Source organism: Epargyreus clarus, unplaced genomic scaffold, assembly GCF_041222505.1.
Source record: "Epargyreus clarus isolate Ecla_fem2 unplaced genomic scaffold, WU_Ecla_fem_2.2 ptg000036l, whole genome shotgun sequence".
Lineage (NCBI taxonomy): Eukaryota > Metazoa > Arthropoda > Insecta > Lepidoptera > Hesperiidae > Epargyreus > Epargyreus clarus.
Window position 1 is genome coordinate 64,012 of NW_027332241.1, and position 26,673 is coordinate 90,684.

Here is a 26,673-nt window from a genome sequence, read left to right on the forward strand (position 1 = left end):
ATTTCTTGTGTGCGTGTCCTCCTAAACGACTGGACTGATTTTGATGAAATTTGTTTTGTGTGTTCAAGAAGACTTGAGAATGGATTAGATTAAAATGCGGGCGAAGCCGCGGGCACCACTAGTGTACATATATATAAATTAAAATTTAAAATTTTATCATAAATATACGTATTAATTTTTACCATATTTATTGTGGTAAGGGTCGCAAACCGAAAATGATAGAACAAGTTAGATAATAATTAGGTTTTCTTTAACTTTTTTAAGTACTAAATAATTTAATTAAATTGTGAATGTGCTTTGCAATAAAATAAGTCACTAAAACAATTTATTATTCATTTACAACACAGGTAGTGGACCGTTTTTTTTTTACGAGGGGGAAACCTTCAAAAGGTACCCGATGCCATGGGAGTGACGCCTGGTTATGTGAGACTTTTACCGCACTAAAACCCCCCCGGTGGCCGTTATCGGCGCTGGGTAGAGGACTCCGGAATCTCCAAAGGAACGCAACCGGAGTCCTCTTAACGCATTGCCCCGTCAGGCTCCGCCCAGGTGAGCTTGGCACTCGCCACACCGTCTGGTGTGTACGACGGTATGCGACCACAATTACAGCCGTCCTTCCCGGGGTCGCCGACGGGCGGTTCGAGCTCCCACTCTTGCCACCCGCAACCCCGGAAGCCCCCTTTTAGTCGCCTCTTACGACAGGCAGGAGATACCGTAGTCCTATTCTACTTCCGGAACTACAGGGACAGGTAGTGGACCTAGGAGTAAAATTATTATTTATTAATATAATTACTGAGCGAATCTTCAAATATAATGAGAGTATTCGATGATTTCAATTTATCTGACTTTGAATTAAGGTTTCAATTTTTTTTTGTGTATGTGTAGAAAGTAAAACAACATATTACTAATATATAGAATTAAAATTTTATTCAGAAACAAAACGACACCATAAATTAATCGATAATCGAATATTTCGATTGAAGATCGGTTTATGCAACAATCGATACCGTGAAAATCGATTCATTTGTGCTTACGTGCGTGAGTCACATCACTTTACTCATATTATTTTTTACAAAATGGCTGAACTGTAAAGACGTGAATTTTGTATACTTTGCCATAATGGAGCTAATCAACGATATTATTTACCAAAAGAACGAATCAACAAGTTATTTAAGCGTCGCGAATATCGTGGACAGTGGAGATACAGTGCGCAGCAAGTGTAAGAGAGTGGTCACAGTGTTTGATTCTGGACACTGGGTTTTCCTACCTCCATCCTTGATCCGTCGGAGAAGATTCTCGCGGCCTTTCCCAGATATTCAGTGTTCTAGAAGTGCCACGAACATGTGTGCGTGAGTGAAAATGTTAGTGTTCGCAGACTTGTGTAGAGTGTGGTGTTTTTGTAATTATAAATATGAATAATTTTAGTGTACTCGATTCGCGCAATAGGCGCAATTTGCTCGCTCACGGTATGAATGCGTTCAGTCCACCCTTCCACAAGAATTATTCCACGGACACGACCGCAGACATGAAGACGTCATACGGAGACAGTCTGTTCATAAACACCATGCACCTGATTCCGGAGCCTTTGAAGATGGACCTGGCCGACTCGGTCGTGGGCTTGGAGGAGACCAAATCGGCAAGTATGACTGCCGAGACAAAGGGTTTCGTGAACAAGCCGCAGAAGTCGGAAAGGAGCGACTACTACCCTTCGCTGGGCGGGATCGCTAGCTTCTTTTCGGGCGTGTTGAACGTAATGGGCGCCATGTTCCAGAGGCGCTCGCACTCGCCCGTGCAGTACTACGATTGTTTCGAGCAGGGTTTCGATGATCACCACCAGATGCCGCCCTCCGCTCGCGCTTGGCACGCCGCCAAGCACGAGGATCAAAATAAAAATGGACGGGCCGAGGCTGACGAGTTTGCCGACGAGACGTACGCGGAGTTCAGCTCAGATATGAACGAGGACTTCAGATCCATAGCTGCTCACTGCGAGGACAAACTTAACCGAGTACGACTTTTACTGTCTAGCAACAGCGCTGTACAGCGAACGAGGCCCAGACGGCCTAAACGTGCCTTTCATGAACCTGGATCAATCGAGGAGTCGTACGAAGATGCATTCACTCCTGAGGACTTCATCACTTTGGCCAACGAGACATTCCTTGAATACTGCAGCCCGTACAACCACCACAATGGTGACTTACATGAAATTGATGGTCCAAAAATCAAAACTGAAACAACACCACTAGTGGAAACCATTGATATTGTTCAAAATGTACCTCCAAAAGACAGCAGTGAGTCAAAATCAATTCCTGAAAATAAAGTTGAATGTGTAGATACTAAAAGAGAAGTAGTTGTGTCATGTGAGGATAAAGTGAGTCAATTGAAAGCATTGTTGCAATGTCGACGGCAACAAAAAGGTAATGATAAGAAATTAGATTTATCCACAAATATTTCTACGTGCAAAGCTGCCTGTATTCCTAGCTTAAACTCAGGCACAGAAACTCCAAAACCAGAAGTAATATTTAGCAAGGAGATTGAAATACCAACTACCCCAGATTCGGCAAGTGTTTTAGACCCGAGCAGCTATTTCGATGAAGTGACTGGAAGGTTCTACTCATCATCAGCGACAGATAGTGAGGACTCATTCCAAATCGTCTTCTCAGACAGTCCTAGGAACAACAGAAGACGAATCCCATCTGATTGTGAGTCAGAGGACTCCTTCATAGTGTTTGAGGAGACTCCAGACAGTTGTTACACTTCTAACGATGTATTTGGTGACGAGACCAACAATACAACAAACCTGACGGATTCTGAGGATTCTGACTCGGATTGTGATGACTTTGACTCCGGAGTCAGCACTATTACGCTGTCCAATTCTCTGTCAAAGACATTCGGAGACTTAACGGATGGGAGTTTGTACGATGATAGTGAAGATGTCGTGGATTGTGCCTTCAGGAGTGGTGCAGAGATTCCTAGGGAGCTGATTTATTCAGAGAAGGCTGTTGAAGCACAAAGCCAGGATCATAAGCGAGGCCTTCTTCTAGATGAAGCTAAGAAGAGGGAGAGACAGAAGTTACCAGCTAAGAAGGTAAGTCTTTTCTTTTCACTTTTATTTACATGATTTTTACAGCCCAAGTGGTGTTCTGAGACAGGGTTCTGGGTTTGGTCCCCGGTTAGATACACTAATATCTTATTGATGAAGATGAAGGAAAACAGTGATGGCCTGGAGGTTAAATAACTTGGCCTCTCGATCGAGGGGTCTTGAGTTTCAAATCACAGGCTCGCACTTTTGATTTTTCAAATTTATATTTTAAATATTATATTATTGCTAGCTGACCCGGCAAACGTTGTCTTTCCATATAAATAAAAAAATGTTATGGGTGAACAACCATTATCACATAGGGATATGAAAAATAGATAGTAGCCGATTCTCAGACCTACTGAATTTGCATATAAAATTTGGTGAAAATCAGTAAAGCCGATTCGGAGGAGTATGGTAACTAACATTGTGACATGAGAATTTTATATATAAGATATATATTATAGATTACTTATCACTTGCTTGAACAGTGAAGGAAAACATACTGAGAACCTGCACACCTGAGGGATTTATTTCAAAATATCTCAAATGTATGCTAAGTCTACCACTTATAAGCACTTGGCCAGCGCGGTAGACTATGGCCTAATCTTTTTCACTCTGAGAGGAGACCCGTGCCCAGCAGTGTGACAATAATGGGTTGTTGATGATGAAATTAAACATCTGTTCTATCATCAGCATTGTGTAAATAAGTGTTGTTGTTGAACTGTTGTTGTTGTTATTGTTGTTGGTAAAACCTTAGTCCCACTGCTGGGCTCTAAAATGTGTAGGTTTCCTTACAATATAATTGTTTACTTTTTAAGCAAGTTATTATTATTGTTAGTGTTAAGGAGATATTGTTTCACATAATTTTGAAAAATTAGGTGATTAGTGGTACAGTTCCACTAGGCTAACATAAATAGTTATAGTCCCCGCCAAACTGCTAGTCCGCTCTGAAGTTCTTGCGAACAGGTGTAGTCATACAGTTTGCTATGGCGACACGATTCATTTCTATATTCAGAGCGGACTAGCAGTTTTACCCACACTATACTATGATTAAATTAAAAATGTATATTGTTTTGAAATGGTATTTAAAATTGGACTAATTATTGCAGTTGGAAACATGAATGGCTTATTCATACACATATACCAAGAAAATGGATTTTTGGCATACCATGTAAAATATGATAATGCAAATTTTTATTCTTTTTGTGTACTAATGCACTGCATACTTTAATTATTAGTCCATTAGTGTAAGGTGCTATGTACATACAAATACATAATTGTGTATGTCTCTTTAATTACTAATTTACTAGCTGAATTTCAAACCACTAAGATATTGGTTTCTGGTTGCATTGCTAAAATATAATCTTATATATAAAATTCTTGTGTCACAATGTTAGTTACCATACTCCTCTCAAATGGCTTTACCGATTGTCACCAAATTTTATGTGCAATTTCAGTAGGTCTGAGAATCGGCTACTATCTAATTTTCATACCCCTAAGTGATAAGGGTTGTTCACCCTTAACATTTTTTTAATTATATGCCAACACAACGTTTCCCGGGTCAGCTAGTAATGATATAATTAAGGTGTCCTCTGACACTGCACTTTGTCTTATCAAATAAGGGAGTAGACACAATGTTTTCGTGTTCTATAATGATCACTATTTCACTAACACTACACTGTGTTATCTCACTAACTCAAATGGTTGTATCTGTTTGAGTCTTCTCACTATGTCCGTTGTATCGGGGAGCTGGATCGCCTCGATATTGACCTACGAGTAATCATAATCATCATCATCAACCCAGAAAGAGATTCTCAGAATGAGAAGGATTAGGCCATAGTCCACCATGCTGGCCGAGTGCATTATGGTAGACTTCACATACCTTTGGGATTTTTTTTATAAATCTCTCTGGTATGCAGTGCATATTTTGACCATATTTTGCCATTTTAGTGCATATTGCATATTTCGGCATTTTGGTAGTGCATATAATACAATGTCTAGTCATCATCAACCTATTATTGTCTCTGCTGGGCATGAGTCTCCTCTCAGAATGAGAAGGATTATGCCAAAGTGTTATAGCTGACCAAGTGTGTATAGGTAGACTTCACATAGTGGATGCTTATTAATAGGGTTCAATTTTTACCATTTAGGTACGGATCTCTAAAAAATGTTATGAAAATGCAATGCATTATGCAATAAGCTACTCACAAGTAGTTAAAGAATAAAGTAGTTATAGAAAACGACGCAATAAATTATTTATTATTGTCTTGTACAATAATTATTGTATAACCATTCCTAGGTCATATTACACATATTCATTTCATTTTAATACTATAAGAGACTAAGCAGTGATAGTCTAGTGGTTAAGAAACTCTGCCTCTTGATCGAGGGATCCGAGGTTGAAATCCCAGGTTCACACCTCTGATTTTTCAAAGTTATGTGCATATAAGAAGTTAACTATCACTTGTTTAAACAGTGAAGGAAAACATCGTGAGGAAACTTGCATACTTGAGAATTCTTAAAAAAAGTTTTTAAAGGTATGTGAGTGTACCAATCGCACTTGTCCAGCGAGGTGGACTATGGCCTAATCCTTCTCATTCTGAGAGGAGACCCGTGATCAGCAGTGAGACGGTAATATGTTGATGATAATGATGATGTACAGCTGTGTTAATTCCTACTGTGTTCTGGTTTGAAGGGTGTTGTACTAAGGGTGAGAAAATTAAATAATTATTGCATGTTTCAACTTAGTCTGCGGTAAGTCTGAGATCAAAAGGCAATAATTCATCTCTGGCTGACATCAAGTTGGACCATAATCTTATCTGGGGTTGATTACAGATGTCCATGGGCGGGAGTTTACAATTATCATCAGAAATGCATGCTCTACTATTTACTAGTATTCATGCAATGCTGTTGAATATATAAAAAAATGTTGTTTATTTAATTATTTTTAGTTGCATTAGAATCTGCATTCCATAAACATACACAAAGACAATAAAACACCTGGACCCAGAATAGAAATAAATTTAATTATACTGTGCTATGCTAGTTCCGGAATCTAATCTAGAATCATCTATATGAAAATTAACATAGTGATTATTACGCCAAGAAAATAATTTGAACATTAGCATGTATGCATGCATAGCCATGTTATGCTATTAGCTATAAGCATAGAATATCTTATAAATAAAATTCTCGTGTCACAATGTTAGTTACCGTACTCCACCGAAACGGCTTTATCGATTTTCACCAAATTTTATGTGCATATTCAGTATGTCTGAGAATCGGCTACTGTCTATTTTTCATACGCCTAAGTGATAAGGGTTGTTCACTCATAACATTTTTTTTATTTATATGGAAACACAACCTAAGCCGGGTCAGCTAATACATTTATAAATTGTGATACTAAGGTTCACAATTTGAAGTGTACAATTCTTTTTGATTATTATTTACAACAATGAAATAAGAAGGATATGAAGGTTCTACCTATTAGAAGGTGGTAAAACCCTTTGTGGTTCGACTCTGGCGGCACCACCATCATACCTATTTCTGCCTAATAAAGCAGTGTTAAGCGCTGCTGTGTTCTGGTTTGAAGGGTGTGGTAAGGGAGACATGCTTTTCCGAGGCGATTCAGCTTAATCCTCAGGGGTAGCAGCGCGTCTGTGGCCGACATCAGATAAGAATATAATCCTATCTGGGGTTGATTACAGATGTCCATGGGCGGCAGTAACCACTTACCATCGGTGGACTGCAAGCTCGTCTCCTACTTCTATATTATAAAAAAGTAAATGAGGGTTTTACTTGAAGCCGATCACATGTGTGTTGCCATTCTTATACCTAATAAGGTCGCTACATATGTCAGTCGATGTCCACACACTGTTTCAGAAACACATTTCTTATGTGTGTGTTAAATGTGTGGCAGTGATACCTTCCCGCTCGAACCATATTGGTTCTACCAACCTAAAAATTGGTTTATTAGAAGGGCCAGTTAGTTATTCGTAAAATATAGTATGCAAATTTAATATTTCTCCAAAATAAGTTAATTTTTTTTGCGATAGGATATTTTAAGGTCACCATATCTACTATAATGTGTGGTTATCAGTAATTGAAAAATGTTTGACGTGCAATAATATTTTATCAGCGGTTATCGACATGTGAAGTTTGTTTTGACATGTTGTGGCTTATTGAAACGTATGTGAAATATACGTGTGTATAATATCAATCATTTTGTAATGGTCGCAAAATGTGTTAAAAAAAATTAACAAAAAATACAACCGACTTCTATTTTACTACAAAGTAAAAAAATAATTGAAATAAATGTTGGTTTAGTACATAGTTCTGAAGTCGGCGCTCAAATTATTTCGTTGGATAACGGCGTAAACTGCGTGTCCAATATGAGCCCCGTTTTTTCTGGTCTGTCATCATCAGACCCTGATTTCCTTGTAATGAGATTTAGAAATATATTTTTTTAACAAAAAAAAAAAAATGAAAATCGGTCCTCGGACTCGCAGTTTAGCGCGGACTTTACCTCCTAGGATGTGAGCGGGGCATGAGGCGGTACTGGAGGCGGGAGGCCGCACTCCATCGGTTCGTCTAGTTGGCTTGGGTACTAAACGGTATAATGAAACGAGACCGATTTGAAAGTATTGTCAATCTAAAAAACTAGGTTGCCTGATCATAAAAAAGTTACAAAATCACAAAGTATAGTGTGTATTTAAATTACATAGTACTTTGTTATGGTTTATGTATAGCAGCAGTGATAGCCTAGTGGTTAAGAAACTCGGTCTCTCAATCAAGGGGTTCGATGTTCAAATCCCAGGCACGCACCTCTGATTTTTCAAAGTTATGTGCGTATTAGAAATTAATTATCACTGCTTAAACGGTGATGGAAAACATCGTGAGGAAACCTGCACAACTGAGAGATTTATTAAAAAAAATCTCAAAGGTATGTGAAGTCTACCAATACGCACTTGGCCAGCGCGGTGGACTATGGCCTTATCCTTCTCAGATTGGAAGGAGACCCGTGCCCTGAGGTGGGACAATAATGGGTTGATGATGATTGTTATGGTTCTTTAACTAAAGGGTTAAAACGCAAATCGAATTAAACATCTGTCTATTTATCTGTCACAGGGCCGTATCTCTTGAAGAACCCTTTGTGGTTCGACTCCGGCGGCGCCACCGTCACGTTTATTTCTGTCTCATAACAGCAGTGTTGAGCGCTGCTGTGTTCTGGTTTGAAGGGTGTGGCAAGGGAGACATACTTTTGCGAGGCGTTTCAGCTTAGTCCTCAGGTCGTGAGTTCCTCAGCTCAGTCTTTACATGCAAGGAAGTAGTGTTAGAAAGGGAACTAGCTGGCTTTCTTAATTAGTCGCTGACCTTGGGGCGCTTGTAACATTTAACATGTTATTTTTGTCGAGCGAACTACATTATAACTAGTTTTAAGAGCTAAGTTATAACGCCTCATAAGTGTATGTGCTTTACCACGCCCTTCTCACTGAAACTCAGTAATACTTAACACAGTTTTTAAGGTTCCGTACAGAAAGGGCAAAAACGGAAGCCTATTATTAAACCCCCGCTCTCTGTCCGCATGTCACAGGGCTCTATCCCCTGAACCGTAATAGATAGACACTTTTTACAGTATAGTACTATAAGTAAATACTAAAAATAAAAATGTGAAAATAAATGGGCGTCGCCGTATACGTAACCGCGATCTGTTGACATTTATTAGCTTTATCTCTTGAACCGTAATAGCTAGACAGTTCTAATTTTCACAATGCATTTACTTCAATAACTGCTATTAAAACTAAAAAATGAACATTTTGGAGGTACGGAACCCTCCGTGTGCGAGATCGCCTTGCACTTGGCCAATTATTAAATGGTAGAAGTAGGTGTTATGCATTATTTCTGCCTAATAACATCAATATTACGCCTTGCTATGTTCTGGTTTGAAGGGTGCGGTAAGGGAGATCTTTATATATATATTTCTTATGTGCGTGTGTATGTCACTGAACTCCTCCTAAACGACTGGACTGATTTTCATGAAATTTGTTGTCTGTGTTCAAGGGGACTTGTGAATGGTTTAGATTCACAATTTAGTCCGTGGGAAAAGGTGTTTTTAATTATTTTTTAATTCGTAGTTATAGAATCGGAAACTATGCATTTGATCAAGTGACGATCTTTAGCAAAGTTGTCCAAGAGCCCACGAAGGTTTGGGGGTTGGTAAGACCAATTTTCGACAGAGGGCACCACTGTCATTCCAATGCAGGTACAAAATTTCCGTTTGTATGTTTATAGCTTAAGAAACAAAAAAATAATTTAACATAATAAGAACTTAAATTAAACTAAATTAATAAACTAAATAAAAATAACTAACTAACTAAAATTATATAAATGAGCCAGATCGCTGCCCCTCGGTAGTGTACCCAAGACACTATATCTAGGGTTGATTAAAGATGTCCATGGGCAGTTGCCACTTACCATCAGGTGGACATTATGTTCGATTACTATTAAAACTAAACTAAACCAAAATAGAAAATGACCACTATCGAGCTAAGCGGATCTTAATAATAAGTCATAAGTTATAGCATGTATATAAAAGTAGAAGGAATAAAAACGGGTTCTGAGGTCTGACACACGAGAAAAAAATCCAAAATACCAATGAAACAAGTCCGGTATGACATTGAAAGGCCGATACCCGGCACCGGTTTAATTATGTAAAAACAAGTTGCCGAAAAAAATACAATTAGAAATTAACAGAAATCCGTTTGTGGAAGGATTTAATATGACGGCTGCGGCTTCGCCCGCGGGCCGCGATTAAAAAATAACATGACATAGGTACGTATATAGAAAGTAATTGTCACTTGCTTAAACGGTGAAGGAAAACATCGTGAGGAAACCTCCATACCTGAGAGATTTATAAAAAAAAGCTTAAAGGTATGTGAAGTCTACCAATCCGCACTTGGCCTGCGCGGCAGACTATGGCCTAATCCTTCTCATTCTGATAGGAGACCCGTGTCCAGCAGTGGGACAGTGATGGCTTGATGATGAGGTATGTATATCTGAGAATTTGTACCTTCATTGGAATGACAGTGGGGCCACCTGCCGAAAATTGGTCGTACCATAGAAACCTTCGTGGGCTCATGTACAACAACTTTGCTAAATATCATCACATGATCAAATGCATAGTTTACGATTCTATAAAGGACATACAGACAAACATGCATTTTATATATGTAAATGTATACTATATGTGGAAAGGTCGTATGGCAACCTTATTATTGTATCTTATTTGGTCGTGTGTTCATTTTTGGGCAGTAATGCCGAGTCTCTTTGACTTTTTCCTTTTTATTTTACCTTCAGTGCTTACTGGTCGGTTCGTCTTCTTAAATATGAGTCACATTTGAATTTTTGGTAGTCGTAGTGCATTAGTTGTTATTATAAAAAATCAGTTTTTTTAAATAAATTAATATGAACATATGAAGTTCTTTTTTAATAAATGGCAAATAACAAGGCTACCTTTACAGACGCTCCCTGTGACACACGGACAGACAGCGAAGTCTTAGTAACAGGGTTCCGTTTTTACCCTTCAGGTACGGAACCCTAAGAAATCGGCAAAATATATGAAGTAATTGCCAAATGTCGATTTTTGGCTTTGTCAGGCAAAACGTTAGATTGATTGTTTATTGATATCACGCGAATTTCAGCTTAGTTTATGTATAAGAGCAATGTTTGTCATTCGCAATAACGGGGGTTCCCGTGTTCTTAACAATGGTAGTTTAACGATAAGAATTATTGCGTTAGGTTCGCTGCATACCGTGTAGTATCTGATAACGTCATTTCTCGGTTGGATTGCGTCAAATAGGTTTTTATTCATTAAAGTTATTATTTTTTTATAATATGCGAATAGCAAACAAGCATGCAGTAAATTGCAGTACAGCTGATGGTAAGACTCTTACCTGAGGCCGCCTACAGGTGCATCGAATCACTAACGGTTCTACCACCTTCAGAGGCTTTTCGAAGCGTTCCAACTTGGTCCTCAGGGGTAGTGGCCGACCTCAGGAAGGAATTTGGGGTTGATTACAGATGTCCAATGGCGGCAGTAGCCACTTACAATTAGATCGAGTGCATGCTCGTCTGCTACTCCTGCTAAAAAAATCGTTTGATTGTGAGCATGCTTAGAAATCGAACCTGAACCCTCCGTGTCTCAAGTATGGCGATCAGTCTTCTATGCAGGTTTTAATCGTTGCATTTAAATTTTATCGTAAACGTTTTTTTTATAAAATAAGAGTAGCAGACGAGCATGCAGTCCGCCTGATGGTAAGTGGCTACTGCCTCCCATGGACATCTGTAATCAACCCCAGATGGGATTAGATATTCTTATCTGAGTTTAGCCACAGATGCGCCGCTACTCCTGAGGACTAAGCTGGAATGCCTCGGAAAAGTATGTCTCCCTTACCACACCTTTCAAAACGGAACACAGCAGCGCCTAACACTGCTGTTAATAGGCAGAAATAGGTGTGGCGGTGGTGCCACCGGAGTAGAACCACAAAGGGTAGTAGTACCACCTTGAAAATGGAACGTTATGATAATTAATATTCCAATATCATCGTATTCGCGTTACCAACGGTATGTTAATTTGCATTTTATCAAGACGCGTTGTTATCTTTGATGTGATCATATTATTGATAACTATTTATCAATTGACATTGCGATAAAATATACTTTCTTCAAACAAATATTGAAATTAATAATTAATCATCAGTTATTTTAATCTTGAAGGAAAATATTGTCACACTTTGTAGGCCGCAAGGGGGCAGGCCTCGACGACGACGTGAATGACAGGAGTCGACAAACACTTTGTGTATTTTGTATGGTTCAAGTTTTACCCGCTAGTAGCATATCTTTAGTTACTATATCAATGTTTTATATATTTAATTCGACTTAAAATACTTTTCGTCCTAATCCTGGTTAATACCAGCTCGGTGAAGGTCGTCCTATACTGGGATCCTCTACTATTATAAAAACTCTAAGTAGACGTGTACTGCGAAGCCGTACGAGGCTTGCGTCGGTGCAACGCAGTGCATATCGAGTGCACTCGCGGATATGTCATCGTCCTCAATCCACTTGAGAAGTTCTTCGGCTTCACTCGTATCTAGGGTTGCCACCTATTTTTCAAGAACAATATCACCTGTTTTAAAAAATCGCAAAAATAAAGTATTTTTGCCATTCCAAGAAAAAGTATTACCTACCTTCATATGTATTTTTAAATATTATTTAGTTTTGTTTTCTTGCCGATCCAAATTTATGATGTAAAAAGTAGTCACGTTGAGCGGACGTCCTAAATTTTATTATTGAGAAATTAAGTGATATAACTAATAAATTATTCTAATTAATATTGCATTGTCACCAAATGTATGTCACAAATGTCACAAAATTTCAGCTCAATCGAATACCGGGAAGTGGGTCAAATTTAACTTCCGAGATTCCAAGATTTGACCCCAACTAAACTAACATACATACATACCAAGTTAAAAGTTTGTAAAAAGTTACTCATACGTAAACATCGGCTGAGTCATACGATTGTTTTTGTTTATGTCTCATACATTTCCTGCAACTCATACAACTGTTGTTTCGCCATATTTGTTGAGATTTTCACACTTTTAATCTTCTGGGGTACTCACTTTTAAAGTGATTACGATGTGTAATAATAATAATTCGCCAATTCAAAGTTTTCATCATATTTTACTTATTTTATAAAATAACCATATTATAATACTGGTTATTGACCTTATTTGTATTTACTATATATTACAGTTACAGTACAGTAGTTACCGGATAGTAAAAAAATTAACTGTTTTCCTAGTACGGTTTAACAGTTAGATCGAAAAATACCGGTTTGTTGTATGGAGACCCCCTTCAATATTCAACTTTATTTTATTTTTAGTATTTGTTGTTACAGCAGCCACCGTTATATGCATCCTCTGTAAAAATTTCAAGTGTCTATCTGTTATGGTTCTAGCGCCCTGTTACAGACAGACAAACAGCGAAGTCTTAATAATAGGGTTCCGTTTACCCTTTGGGTACGAAACCCTAATATGTATTTTATTGACGTTTAAAAATATATTAAGCTTGATTTTGATACGACAATCACAATCTAATCTATATGGATATAAATTAATGTTTTTCTGCATGTCCTTTATAGAATACTAAACTATGCATTTGATCATGTGATCTTTAGTAAAGTTTTTCATGAGCCCACGAAAGTTTCTGAGTTGGTACGTTTAATTTTCTACTACTCGTATTTTCTACTAGTGCATAATAAAAATATATTTAGCAGCAAAGAGCGGTGACAAAGACTCGTTCAGTAAACAATGTGTTGAATAGCGGCATTGTTCATTGTGTGCGATACTTTTTGTGTACAGTGTACACTGTCTAAATCTAAACACTCAGCTGATGGTTCGTCGGTGGTTTCAGTATACAAACTTTGTTCCAAGAAGAATTTTAGACACAACCATTTAACATACTTTAATAAAAATAAAAAAAAAACAAATACTTGTATCAATATTTCAAGCATAGTATTAGAAGCACCATTATAAGAACATTTATTTTGTAGACTTCAAAACCGAAAATATGCAATATTTTCAAAGAATTTCAGACCATTTCTTAGTAAATTTCAAATAACTCCTACGTGGTAGTTTCCTCACGACGTTTTCCTTTGCCGTTTTAAGCAAATAAGATTTTTTTCATATGCACATAACTGAAAACCAGCGGCTTGGATTCGTACCTGAGACCTCCAAGTTGAGGTTCTAACCATTATCTATTATAGCTTCTAATATCCATAATAATTGGTCTGTTCAATTTAAAATGTATGAGGAAAACATTTCTTATCGCTTTGTGGTCATTCGTTACCAATATTATTTGAAACATGGCGTAATATGTTGCTTATGTATTGGTTTTAAATATAAATATGTAGTCATCTATATATTAAAAAATGAAAGTTTGTCTGTATGTCATTTATTGAATCGTGAACTATGCATTTGATCATGTGATGATCTTTCGCAAAGTTGTTGTCCACTAAAGTTTCAGAGTTGGTTCGAGCAATCTCCGGGATCTCCGACGAAACACAACCGGAGTCCTCTGAGCGCGATGCCCCTATCGGGCTCTGCTCTGGGGGGAACAATTTATGCTTCTCCTCCACAAATAGTTTTTACGATGGTATGCGACCACACATACCGCCGTCCTTACCCGGGGTCGCTTGCTGGACGGTTCGGACTCTTGCAGCAGCAACCCCGGAAGGCCCCATTTAGTCCCCTCTTACGACAGGCTGGGGATATCGTAGCCCTATTCTATGGTCCCAGGACTACAGGGACAAGGGTATGATCACCTAGCCATTTGCAAAAGTGGTATTATGGTGTTATTTCACTCTTTCATACCTTGAACCATACGAATACGTTAAAACTCATTTATCTCGAAGAAACCAAAATAGACCTAAAAGTTAATTGAAAACACATAATGAGGTACATATGCCAGCCTATATAGTACCCGCGTCACACGAGAACAACGTTGGATTCTGTCCAAATAAAACGCAATATAACAATTGTTTTAAACGAAACCCAATTTCTATACAAATGTTGAGTAGAGATTTGGCAAGGTAGCGCCGTGGTTTTAGATTAATTGTTCAACCAGAAATAGGTTTGTTTTGTTTTGACGACCCGCGTGGCGGAGTGATTATATCAATCTGACGCGCAGGGTTCTGGGTACGATCCCCGGCCAGACAGACATCTGACTGCGTGCCCAGCAGTGGGACAGTAATGGGTTGATGGTAGTGGCGGTGGTAGTGAATGAATAATAAATATTTTTTGAACGGGTAAAAGATCTTACAAGTGTTATTTGTAAACATGTTGCAATATTTCGAGTTGAAGTATTCACAAAGATCAACAAATATTGAACAGGAAGGGTGTAGACGGTTACGATGACTGCGCGTGATTTCGTCTCGTGCAACACTTTGAAACTCGGGGAAAGTGAGTCTTGCTTGAGTCGTCTCGTCATCAGGAAGTAATATTATTACGCCATATTATATCTATAGGTTATAAGCCTTTCCCACAGAACATAACTCATGTCGCCAAGAAGCCATAGAATTGAAGGTGGTAGAACTTTTTGTTTTTCGACTCCGGCGCCACCACCGTCACACCTATTTCTACCTCATAACAGCAGTGTTAAGCGCTGCTGTGTTCTGGTTTGAAGGGTGTGGTAAGGGAGATACTTTTCTGAGGCGTTCCAGCTTAGTCCTGGTGTAGCGGCGCACCTGTGGTCGACCTCAGGTAGGAATATCTAGTCTTATCTGGGGTTGATTACAGATGTCCATGGGTGTCAGTAGCTTTACTATCAGGTGGAATGCATGCCCGTTTGCTACTCTATATTGTAAACAAGACGGTCTGTGGTATCTTCCAAAAACCCAAACGAAATGTCGTAAGATATGATTAAGGGGTAATTCCGTGAAGTGATCTCGTGTCGGCCTTGTGACGTCACCGCCACGTCGTCGGTGACTCAGCGTGACGTCACCCGATGTATCACTAATCATTAATGATTCTGTGTTGTGTAAACACTTACTGGGTCAGTGACCTTGTTTTGAGCTGGTAATGGTAACAAATCAATGAGTAGTCGTACTACGAATACCCTCCGGTAAACAGTGGGGCTGGTATCATTTTAACGTTGTCTCATTATATCCATAATATTAATCAATCTAATATATAAGTGTCACAGTTTTCGTTGCCATACTCCTCCGAAACGGCTTGACCGATTTTGATGAATTTTTTTGTGCTTATCCGGTATCTATGAGAATCGGCCAACATCTATTTTTCATCCCCCTAAATGTTAGGGGTAGTACAACCCTAATTTTTTTTTTATTTATATGGCAATACAACTTTTGCTGGGTCAGCTAGTCTTATATATAAAATTTTCGTGTACCGATTTTTCGTTACCGGTTTTCGTTACCGATTTTCATTTTCGTTACCGATTTTCACCAAATTTTATATGCATATACAGTAAGTCTGAGAATCGGAATCTATTTTTCATACCCCTAAGTGATAAGGGTTGTTCATCCTTAACTTTTTTTTTTATTTATATGGCAACACAACGTTTGCCCTGTCAGCTAGTATCATAATATTATTCAATAGTATTATATTATTATGAAGGAATATTAAAAATCCGGGGGGTTTCACTCCCTTGAGAATTTGTCTCCTGTGAGAATCCCTACCCACCCCTATATTGCAAACGCAGATGCGGCATATGAGAGACCGGTGGGTATGAATATGAAGTCCCATCTTGCTTGCTCGTACCACTTTTAACTTTTTTTGCACAGGATTTTCTTATGAAACGTATATAATTTCAAGGAAATTCCGAAAGTTAGAAACTAGGTCTCAATCTGGAGGACCGAGGTTCCAATCCCAGGCCTCTGATTTATAAAGTTATATGCGTATTAGAAATAAACTTTCAATCGCCCAAACAGTAAAACAACAACATGAGGAAACCTACACACATGAGAAATCATTAAAAAACTAGCGAAAATTTTCAAATTTTCGCGAAAGGGAACCTGTGAAACTAGCCGCATACAATGGCGTTTGAATCATGTGGGGCCATTCAAGTATTACGTAAGCAGATTTATTACAATTATTTACCCCCCCCCCCATCCCCCTTGTCAGTAAAAGTAAGAAAAGCTCTTACCCCCCTCCCCCATGCTTACGTAAACATTTTTCAATGAATGTATTGTTTTTTTATATTGTAATTATAATTTTAAAATGCCTAAACGTATGCATGATTCAATTCATGCGGGAATCCCCGAAAATGCGTTTCGCTTTCAAGTAAAGACAATGTGAGGGTTGCCATTCGTGTAAACAAGTAACAAACTACCGATGACGTAATCATCATCTAGACTCCCCTACCCCCCATGTCATCCAAAATAAGCAAAGCAAAGACCCCCGCCCCCCTAAAAGCGCTTACTTGAACGACCCCTGCCGATCGGTTGCGGCATCGCGAAAAAATCGCTAGACACAATGATTTTTTTTTCACTACATGGACGCGTGGGAATCGGCAGATTATGTTTCCCGTTTTGTAGCATTATTTCCATTATATTAAAAAGAAAATTGACCGCGCTCGAGCATGTCCAGTGATCGATATGAGTAGAATTTACACAGATAGAAACAGTAACTCGATTTTTTTGACTGTGATGAATCCTCGGATATTTTTAAACTAACACATAACAGCGCGATTAAAACATCCTACGCTCTAACATCTCGTACGCAGAAAACTATATTCAGTGAAGTTATAAATGACATCAGTTCTAATATGATTACGCATTATTTAAGTGGTAGAGGCCGTATGGTTACCGCCACACCTATTCTGACGTGAAGCAGTTCTGCATTTCGGTGGTGTTGGACTTATAATAATAATCGTTTATTTCGGATATGTTTCCATAGATAGGTTCATCGGTTATGCAGGTTTCCTCATCATGTTCTCCTTCACCGTTTAAGCAAGTGATAATTAATTTCTAATTCGTATATAACTTTGAAAAATTAGTGGTGTGGGCCTGGGATTTGAACCTCAGACCCTCAATCTGCTGCGGCTGAGTTTCTTAACCACTAGGCTAACGCTCTTTTTTACTACTATATTATTTTAAAAAAATAATTAAGTAGTGATCTGGCTCGAAGGACCAAGTTTCGAATTTATCAGTTGCTCTGCAGGTGAACGTGGTGGTCTAACTCGTGAGCTTACGAAACACATTTCATAAGTCTTGTAACACAAATATTTATAATACACTAGCTGACCCGGCAAACGTTGTGTTGCCATATAAATAAAAAAATGTTAAGGGTGAACAACCCTTATCACTTACGGGTATGAAAAATAGATAGTAGCCGATTCTCAGACCTATTGAATATGCATATAAAATTTGGTGAAAATCAGTAAAGCCGTTTCGGAGGAGTACGGTAATTAACATTGTGACACGAGAATTTTATGTAAAAAATAATATAGGAAAGACATTTCATAGGTTTCCTAACACAAATATTTATAATACATTAAGTATAGCATTCACATGCCACGTGTATATTGAACGTGTCTTATTTACTATTGTCTGCTCGAATCATTGACAAATACTTCTCAATAGCACGTGTCTCTGTACCAAATCACGTTTCTGAGAATTTCTACAAAGGCTATTAGATCTATCTATATATTTGTTATAATATAGAAGTAGCAGACGAGCATGCTGTTCACCTGATGGTAAGTGGCTACTGCCGCCCTTGGACATCTGCAATCAATTCCAGCTAGGATTAGATATTCCTACCTGAGGTCGGCCACGGATGCGCCGCTACCCCTGACGACTAAGCTGGAACGCCTCGGAAAAGTATGTCTCCCTTACCACACCCTTCAAACCAGAACACAGCAGCGTTTCACACTGCCGTTGTGAGGCAGAAATAGGTGTGGCGATGGTGCCGCCGGAGTCGGCCATAGAGGGTTCTACCACCTTCAAGACTGAAACATAAAAAGTGTATCTTACTGAAACTTAACAAAATCGGGGAAATTATAGAGAATGGTACCCGAAACTATCGGATATCCAAAATAAAAATGTTTTCGAACCCCAAATCGAATCCGATATAAGAGTTTTTAATAATTTCGGATGAGAATGGAGTCTAAAAAATCCTAATGTATTACGAGTATATACTAAAACCTTAGATAAGTAAAATACATAGATTGATCACTTAGAAGAAAGTGTAACCAGTTTTGAGAATTGAAATTGTTGCGTAAATAAAGTTCTGTGAAGTCTCCGATCTAAAATGTTTGAAATATTTATTTATTACGTAAGTTACATAGTATTAGTTATTTATACGTAAATCTCTAAATTTTTTTTATTAGTCAAGAATTCAAAAAGTAAATGATACTCGTAACATCATGCTTTTGTGGCTTCATTCAATTTCAAGGCGGTGAAGTATCTTTCTTTTTTACTTATCAAAGACTAAAACCTGTCTAGTAAAATATGCTTTTAAATAACCGAATCCAAATTTGACCCTCCTTTTTGAAGTGGTTAATTTGAATCATATGGAAAGTATGAAAAGTTGCTTCCATTGAGAAATAATAAAAAACGTAACGATTATTTCGTGAATATATAAATAGACATGAGTAGTTCACAGATAAGCCGGTGTAAGTGACAGTTATCAGTATGCCCTTTGACATTTACCACATGTGGTAGGAACATGTATAAATACTATAAATACGAATATGTAAACAAACTCAAGGAGACACTTTAATAGGAAAATGATTATGAACGCAATAAAGTAATCAATCATCATTAACCCATTACTGTCTCACTGCTGGGCACGGGTCTCCTCTCAGAGGTGTGATTTGAACCTCGGACCCTTTGATCTGAAGATCTGAAGGTTTGAAGTGTTAAACGCTGCTGTGTTCTGGTTTGAAAGGTGTGGTAAGGGAGACATACTTATTCGAGTCGTTTCAGCTTAGTCCTCAGGGGTAGCGGCGCATCTGTGGCTGACCTCTGGCAGGAATATATAATCCTATCTGGGGTTGATTACCATGAGATATCCATGGGCGGCAGTAGCCACTTACCCGTTTGGTACTCCTACGTTATAAAAAAATGACGGTCTAGGACATCCTAGATACCAAGCAATTTACAAACTTCAAAAGACATTCGTTATGGGGAAAAATGCGCGGAAGAGTTACCATGACAGGCTATGTCTATTTGTGTACAAAAAGGTTAAGGTAATGTGACCATACGTCACGTTTTGAACGGGACTGTCCGGTTTTCAATATGGCATTTCGATAAACAACTCGGGGTCGCGAAAAATGTCCCGTTTTCAGGAAATGGCGACAGTTATCAAATAGTAAATAGGAGGACTTTTTTTCGTCGATAAATTTGAGAGACCATGTAGTCTTCGCGATTTGACTAATTTTTTATACAATACTAGTAGTGCTCGCAGCTTCGCCCGCATTTTTAAAAAATAACAACATATAAATAACTAAAAATTTCCACCTTCATTGGAATGTCCGTGGCGCTATCTGTCGAAACTTGGTCGTACCAACTTCGAAACCTTCGTGGGCTCGTACAACAACTTTGCTAAAGATCATCACATGATCAAATGCATAGTTTATGATTCGCAAGGACATACAGACAAACATTCTTTTTTATGTATATAGATATAATGAGAATTGATACAATGTAAAGGTGTCCCATTTTAAACTATAAAGGTTGGTCAGTATAGGTGCAGCCTAGTAACCTTCGGTGTGTAACTGGCAGGAAGCACGTAGCCTTACGACATACGACACTTCACTATTGCATCACACTGTCAACATTAGTTATTTCATGTTTACTCGGTAATAAATCATTATTAATAATACCTATCAATTAATTTGTGAAGGCGGTAGAACTGTTTGTGGTTCGACTCCGGGACCACTACCACACCCATTTCTGTCTCATAACAGCAGTGTTAAGCGCTGCTGTGTTCTGGTTTGTAGTAAGAAGTAAGAAGTTTGTAGTAAGGGAGAAACACTTATTCGAGACCTTCCAACTTAGTCCTCAGGGGTAGCACACACCACACCCTTAAAACCGAAACCCAGCACCACTGAACACTGCAGTCATTAGGCATTTATAGTTGTGGCGGTGGTACCGCCGGAGTCGACCCACAGAGGGTTCTACCACAATAGTAATATATAAAGTTACATTATTTACTCTAGCGGGAATGGGGACAGAGCCTTAAGAACATTGTATGTCTACAGTATTTTCCTCATTATGAAAACAATTCATAATTATTTATTAATTGCAATATTTGTTTCTTTATCTTTGCTCGTTCTACCTTGCACAACACAATGTTCTCGAAGACACTCCTAACGTATTGCGATGATCTTTCCAGGTACATTTCTCGGAGAAGCCGCCCAAGGTGCACGTGATGAGAGTGTGGGCGTTTGCGGCGCGACAGGCGCGCGCTGGTCACTGGGAGAGGCACGCGCTCGACCGGGAGAGGTTCAAGAGGAGGTGAGTTAGACGACATTAGGGTTTCGTACCTTTTTTTTTTTCTCGAGTGGGAAACCTTCAAAAGGTACCCGACGACGTGGGAGCGACGCCGGTTTATGTGGGATTTTTACCGCACTAAAACCCCCCCGGTGGCCGTCCTCATCGCTTGTTGGAGAACTCCGGGATCTCCAACGGAACACAACCGGAGCCCTCCAAGCGCGATGCCCAACGGGCTCTACCCTGGATGAGCAGTTTTCGCTCCTTCCACACCATGTAGTGTTTACGACGGTATGCGACCACACATACCGCCGTCCTTCCCGGGGTCGCTTGCTGGACGGTTCGAGCTCCCACTCTTGCCGTCCGCAACCCCGGAAACCCCCTTTTAGTCGCCTCCTACGACAGGCAGGGGATACCGTAGCCTATTCTAGTCCCGGAACTACAGGGATAAGGGTTTCGTACCTAAAGGGTACTAATGGAACCGTCTGTAACGGTAAAACGCAAACAACCGGCCTCCGGAGTCGAATCCTTTGTGGTCCGACGTCAAAGGCACCGCTGTCACACCTATTTTTGTGTATTAACAGCAGTGTTAAGCGCTGCTGTGTTCTGATTTGAAGGGTGTGATAAGGAAGAGATACTTTTCGAAGGCGTTCCAGCTTAGTCCTCAAGGGTAGCGGCGCATCTTTGACCGATCTCAGGTTTTTTTTTTTTTATAATATAAGGGGAGCAGACGAGCATGCAGTTCACCTGATGGTAAGTGGCTACTGCCGCCCATGGACATCTGTAATCAACCCCAGATAGGATTAGATATTCCTACCTGAGGTCGGCCACAGATGCGCCGCTACACCTGAGGACTAAGCTGGAACGCCTCGGAAAAGTATGTCTCCCTTACCACACCCTTCAAACCGGAACACAGCAGCGCCTAACACTGCTGTTATTAGGTAGAAATAGGTGTGGCGGTGGTGCCGCCGGAGTCGAAACATAAAAGGTTCTACCACCTTCCAAATCAACCAGGTCCAAAAAACCAGGTAGGTAATAGCTAATTCTCGCTAGCCAGGTAGGTAATAGCTAATTCTCGCCCATGGACATCTGTAATCAACCCCAGATGGGTTGATTACAGATGTCCATGGTCGACAATAGCCACTTACCATCTGATGGACTGCATGCTCGTCTTCTACTCTTACATTATAAAAAAACCTGTGGGTAAATATCACATTCAAATTTCGAATTTGCCTAGTAATTATAGACGCAATGTTTAATCGCTATCAGGTGACATAATGACGTATATTTTGATCGTACGTCAGAGATAAAATTAAAAATACCTATAATAAAAAAAAGTCACTTTAAAAAAAAATTATAGCAAATTGTGTGATATATTTCAGCCTAATTGAGCAATAGTAGTTATTATATTTTTATTAATACCACATAATGTAATACTAGATAAAAATATAGTGATAGGGATAGGGGTCCGGTATTCAAATCCCAGGCACGCACCACTGACTTTTCAAAGTTATGTGTGCATTAGAAATTCATTATCACTTGCTTAAACGGTGAAGGAAAACATCGTGAGGAAACCTGCGCATACCTGAGAAATCTTAAATAAAATGCTTTCAAAGGTATGTGAAGTCTACCAATTCCCACTTGGCCAGCGCGGTGGACTATGTCTTCATCCTTCTCATTCTGAGAGGAGACCCGTGCCCAGCAGTGGGACAGTAATGTGTTGATGATGATGATGTAAGTAATAATGGAAAAATTCCATGTAATTCCAGGATAGCGGATGTAGACATGGCAGTGTCGTGGGTCCTCAAGCCCCAGCACCGCTCCAGGGTGATGTTCCAGCGCTTCATGCCCTGGTGGAACGCCCAGAAGAGACAGGAGCTCGCTGAGAAGAAACAGAAAGAAGAAGACGAAAGGTTAAAGAGGGAGAAGGAAGACGCCGAAAGAGTTGAGAGGGAACGATTGGGAGTTAATGATGAATTAGGTGTCAGTGAAGCAAATAATACCCAGATTAACGATGAAGATTTGCGTAAAGCAGAAGTATCGTGGAAAACAGATGAATGTGTAAGTAGCTTAGATACTGTAGGCAATGTAAATAAAGTTTCAGATAATAATGTAGACTCGGATAGACTTAAACTTGATAAGCAGGTAGAGGTTATAATAGAAAACAACAAGGAAAAAGTGCTTGAAAAAACAACTGATAAAGTTGAAAAAAGTCCAGGAAAGATGTGTAATGGAGTTGTTCATCCAAATTGTAACGATAACGCTAATAAAAACGGGTTGATTATGGACAATCAAATGATTTTGAAAAATAAATTAATTGATAGTCCGGTAAATATAAAAACCGATTGTGACAAAACTAAATTCATTGAAGGTGATACAGTCGATTTGAATGGGGAAGTGAAGTTGGAGAACCGTATCGTTCTAAAGAACGGTATGGACAAAGCCGGGTTAAAAATGTTGTGTTATAAGCACGAACAAACGTTATAACGTTTGCATTTACGTATAGTAGAAGATCCCGATATAATACGACCTTCGAGCTGGTTAATGGATGAAACGTTTTTTATATCAAATTAAATATGTCAAAAAGTATATTGCAAATGGGTTCACTAAAAAATTTCAGTCCAGAATGTTTTTTTCTTAATCTTTTCACTGGTTTCGTTAATAGAAAAATTACATACTAATCAAAAGTATGAAGCCTGTATAATATGCAAACGTTAGGTTAATTTTTTCCTGTCACAGCCCTTGGGTATAGACAGGTAAACAAGTTGGCCTATCTAAGGGTTGTGACAGGAAAAGAATAGTCAACCTAACATTTGCATATTCTTTACGTTACATACTTTCGATTAGTATGTAATTTTTCTATTAACAAAACCAGTAATATGTTTAAGAAAAAATAATTGTAAAAAAATCTTATTCTGGACGGAAAATTTTTTAGTCAATCCATTTGCAATATACTTTTTGACATATTTAATTCAACTTTAAATACTTTTCATCCATTAACCAGCTCAGTGAAGGTCGTCTTATATCGGGATCTTAGACCAGTATATACAAGCACAGAGCACGTTCGATTATATGCACTCACGAAATACGCGAATTATTTTAATTTATAATCCTTTTTCAATAAAATATGAAAAAATCGTTTAAAATGTGTTCTGAAATTTTCGGAAACGTCGTGGACTTGAATATGAGTTTTAAAAATTTTAATAACATTGGCAAACTAGATCAAATATTGCCAAACTTGCAAACGCATATAATCCGATGTTATCATTGCACCGAACACAAACGAAACACGACAAAACATGTATTTAATGAATAAAATAAAAAAATTCTTGCCACTGTTATAGTCAGCGTAAAACAGCTAGTCCGCTCTGAATATAGAAATGAATCGCGTCGCCATAGCAAATTGTACGACTACACCTGCTTGCAACAACTTTAGCGGACTAGCAGTTTGGCGCGGACTATAAAAATACTAATTTCTGTATCCACTACATGTAAATAGAAATGATAAAAGTTGCAATGTAATTTTCGAAAATCTGCCGTCATTACCGATAAAATATTATTGTGACTTGTCGCTTAAATAAGTTTTGAAATACATATATCACTTGTCTGTAATTATAGTCCGGCTGCTGAGAGAATGCATTCCTGAGAGCTGTCGGAAAGTGTTCTCGATTCTTCTGAAAATACCTATAGCGCAAAGAAAATAAAAACGTGAATAAATGCATTCTTTCAGCGGCCTGACTATAATAATCAATTTATTATTATAATATTTTGACAACTGCTACTAGGCAGCAATTGTCAAATTTCGCTTTTTGGTACGCAAAACATTGGCTCGACTGGTTATTAATAACGGCCTATACTAGTCGGCGATACAGTGGTTAGTCTAACAGTTGGCAAGTAAAAAATATGTCATATTTATAGTATTAGAATTTTATAGATAAGATGATTACCGACTTATCACACGACGCAAGCAGTCGATAAAATAAAATGGAGTATCATCTTTGTAATATATGTCGATAATTTACTTATTTATAAATAAATCTATGTAAAATGATATTTTGTTATAGATTAAGTCTTTTTTTAATATATTTTTATGAGAAATTTACCTTTAAATAGTACGCCGGGTTGTACCATACTCCATACTCACAAAATATATTTCCTTGTTTTAAAAACACTGGTATAAATAATTATTACTGGTATTATAATTTGCGGCAAAAAATAATAATATTATTATAATATTGATGTTACTTTTATGAGTGACTAGTAGAGCCCGCGGCTTCGACCGCGTTTTAAAAAACTAACATACATATAACTCAAATGTACCTTCATTGGAATGACAGTGGCGCCATCTGTCGAAAATTGGTAGTACTACAGAAACCTTCGTGGGCTCGTGCAAAACAACTTTGCTAGAAATCATCACATGATCAAATGTTAACGATTCTCTAAAGGACATACAGACAAACATTAATTTTATATATAGATGATAAAAATATGTGTAGACAAGAAAAGTCCGATATAGTTCCGAATTAGTCCTTAGGGCTTATAATGCATCTATACTCTTAATGTAATACAAAAATATATCGTTGAAACATATGTATGCTAACTGAAAACCGTCTACTTAAAAATATAGCTTAATTTACTTCAACAATTTAAACAAATCCAACGACACCTCATGTGTTAAAATTCGTCAAGCCGTTTGGGCTGTAGGCCGTGCCGAAGAATGTGACATACATACATACATTCATACATACATACATACACGCATACGTACACACACATACACATATACATACATACTTGTATATTATACATTTATTTTACGTCTATTTTTAGTTCTTTTCTTGATCTTTTCTAGTCTATTTCTAGATTTAATTTCTAAACTTTAGTTTTTAATGCTCCTCTGTGATAAAACTTTTTATTCCTTAATATTTTCTATTTCTTTCCTGAATTTATCATTAGATTGATTCCCCAGATACGGAATAGAAAAAGGGATCAATTTTTCTTTTCTTTACATGATTAGCAAAATATAACATAGTTATTGTCATACTTTTAACATATCACACAAAATATTTATATATTTTTATATCTTTTAACATAATATGATCTGTAGTTGTAAAAGTGTAGTTTTAAATATTATTAGAGAAAATTAGATATTATTATTACAGTAATGTTTGGTAATAGTTTGAGTGCTTAGACCGTATCTGGCAATGGTGCGATCATCTTGCTCAAATTGTTGCTAAAATATATTTTTAAATTTTACAAAACAACTTGAAGGTATATGGAATCGAAACCCTTTTAAAGTTTGCGTTAAAGTCAAATATAACAATAACTTTCACGATAACGATGGAATGTGACCATTCTGTGTTGCACCAATTTATTTGTCATTAATGCCATTTGTGTCGCTGTCACCACAATTTTAGTTGACATTGACAGATAGGGAACACGACAAATACAATAACTTTAACGGATCGAAATCGAGCGGTTAATGTTAAGTGTTAGTTATGACGCAATTTCAACCTCAACTAAAATGGTGCAATTAATTAATTTTTTAACAATGGATTTGACGGTTGGTTAGGCTTTGGTAAAT

At 38.0% G+C, this 26,673-nt stretch overlaps 1 protein-coding gene across 1 annotated transcript; it reads left to right on the forward strand.

Annotated features, from left to right (window-relative positions):
• The first annotated feature begins 1,045 nt into the window (after positions 1 to 1,045).
• Positions 1,046 to 25,168, forward strand: PPP1R15 (Protein phosphatase 1 regulatory subunit 15). The gene is made up of 3 exons (XM_073092408.1): positions 1,046 to 3,085; positions 20,992 to 21,113; positions 22,859 to 25,168. Exons 1-3 carry the CDS (start codon positions 1,412 to 1,414, stop codon positions 23,574 to 23,576), a joined length of 2,514 nt encoding a protein of 837 aa, XP_072948509.1. The 5' UTR covers positions 1,046 to 1,411; the 3' UTR covers positions 23,577 to 25,168.
• Positions 25,169 to 26,673: the final 1,505 nt, after the last annotated feature.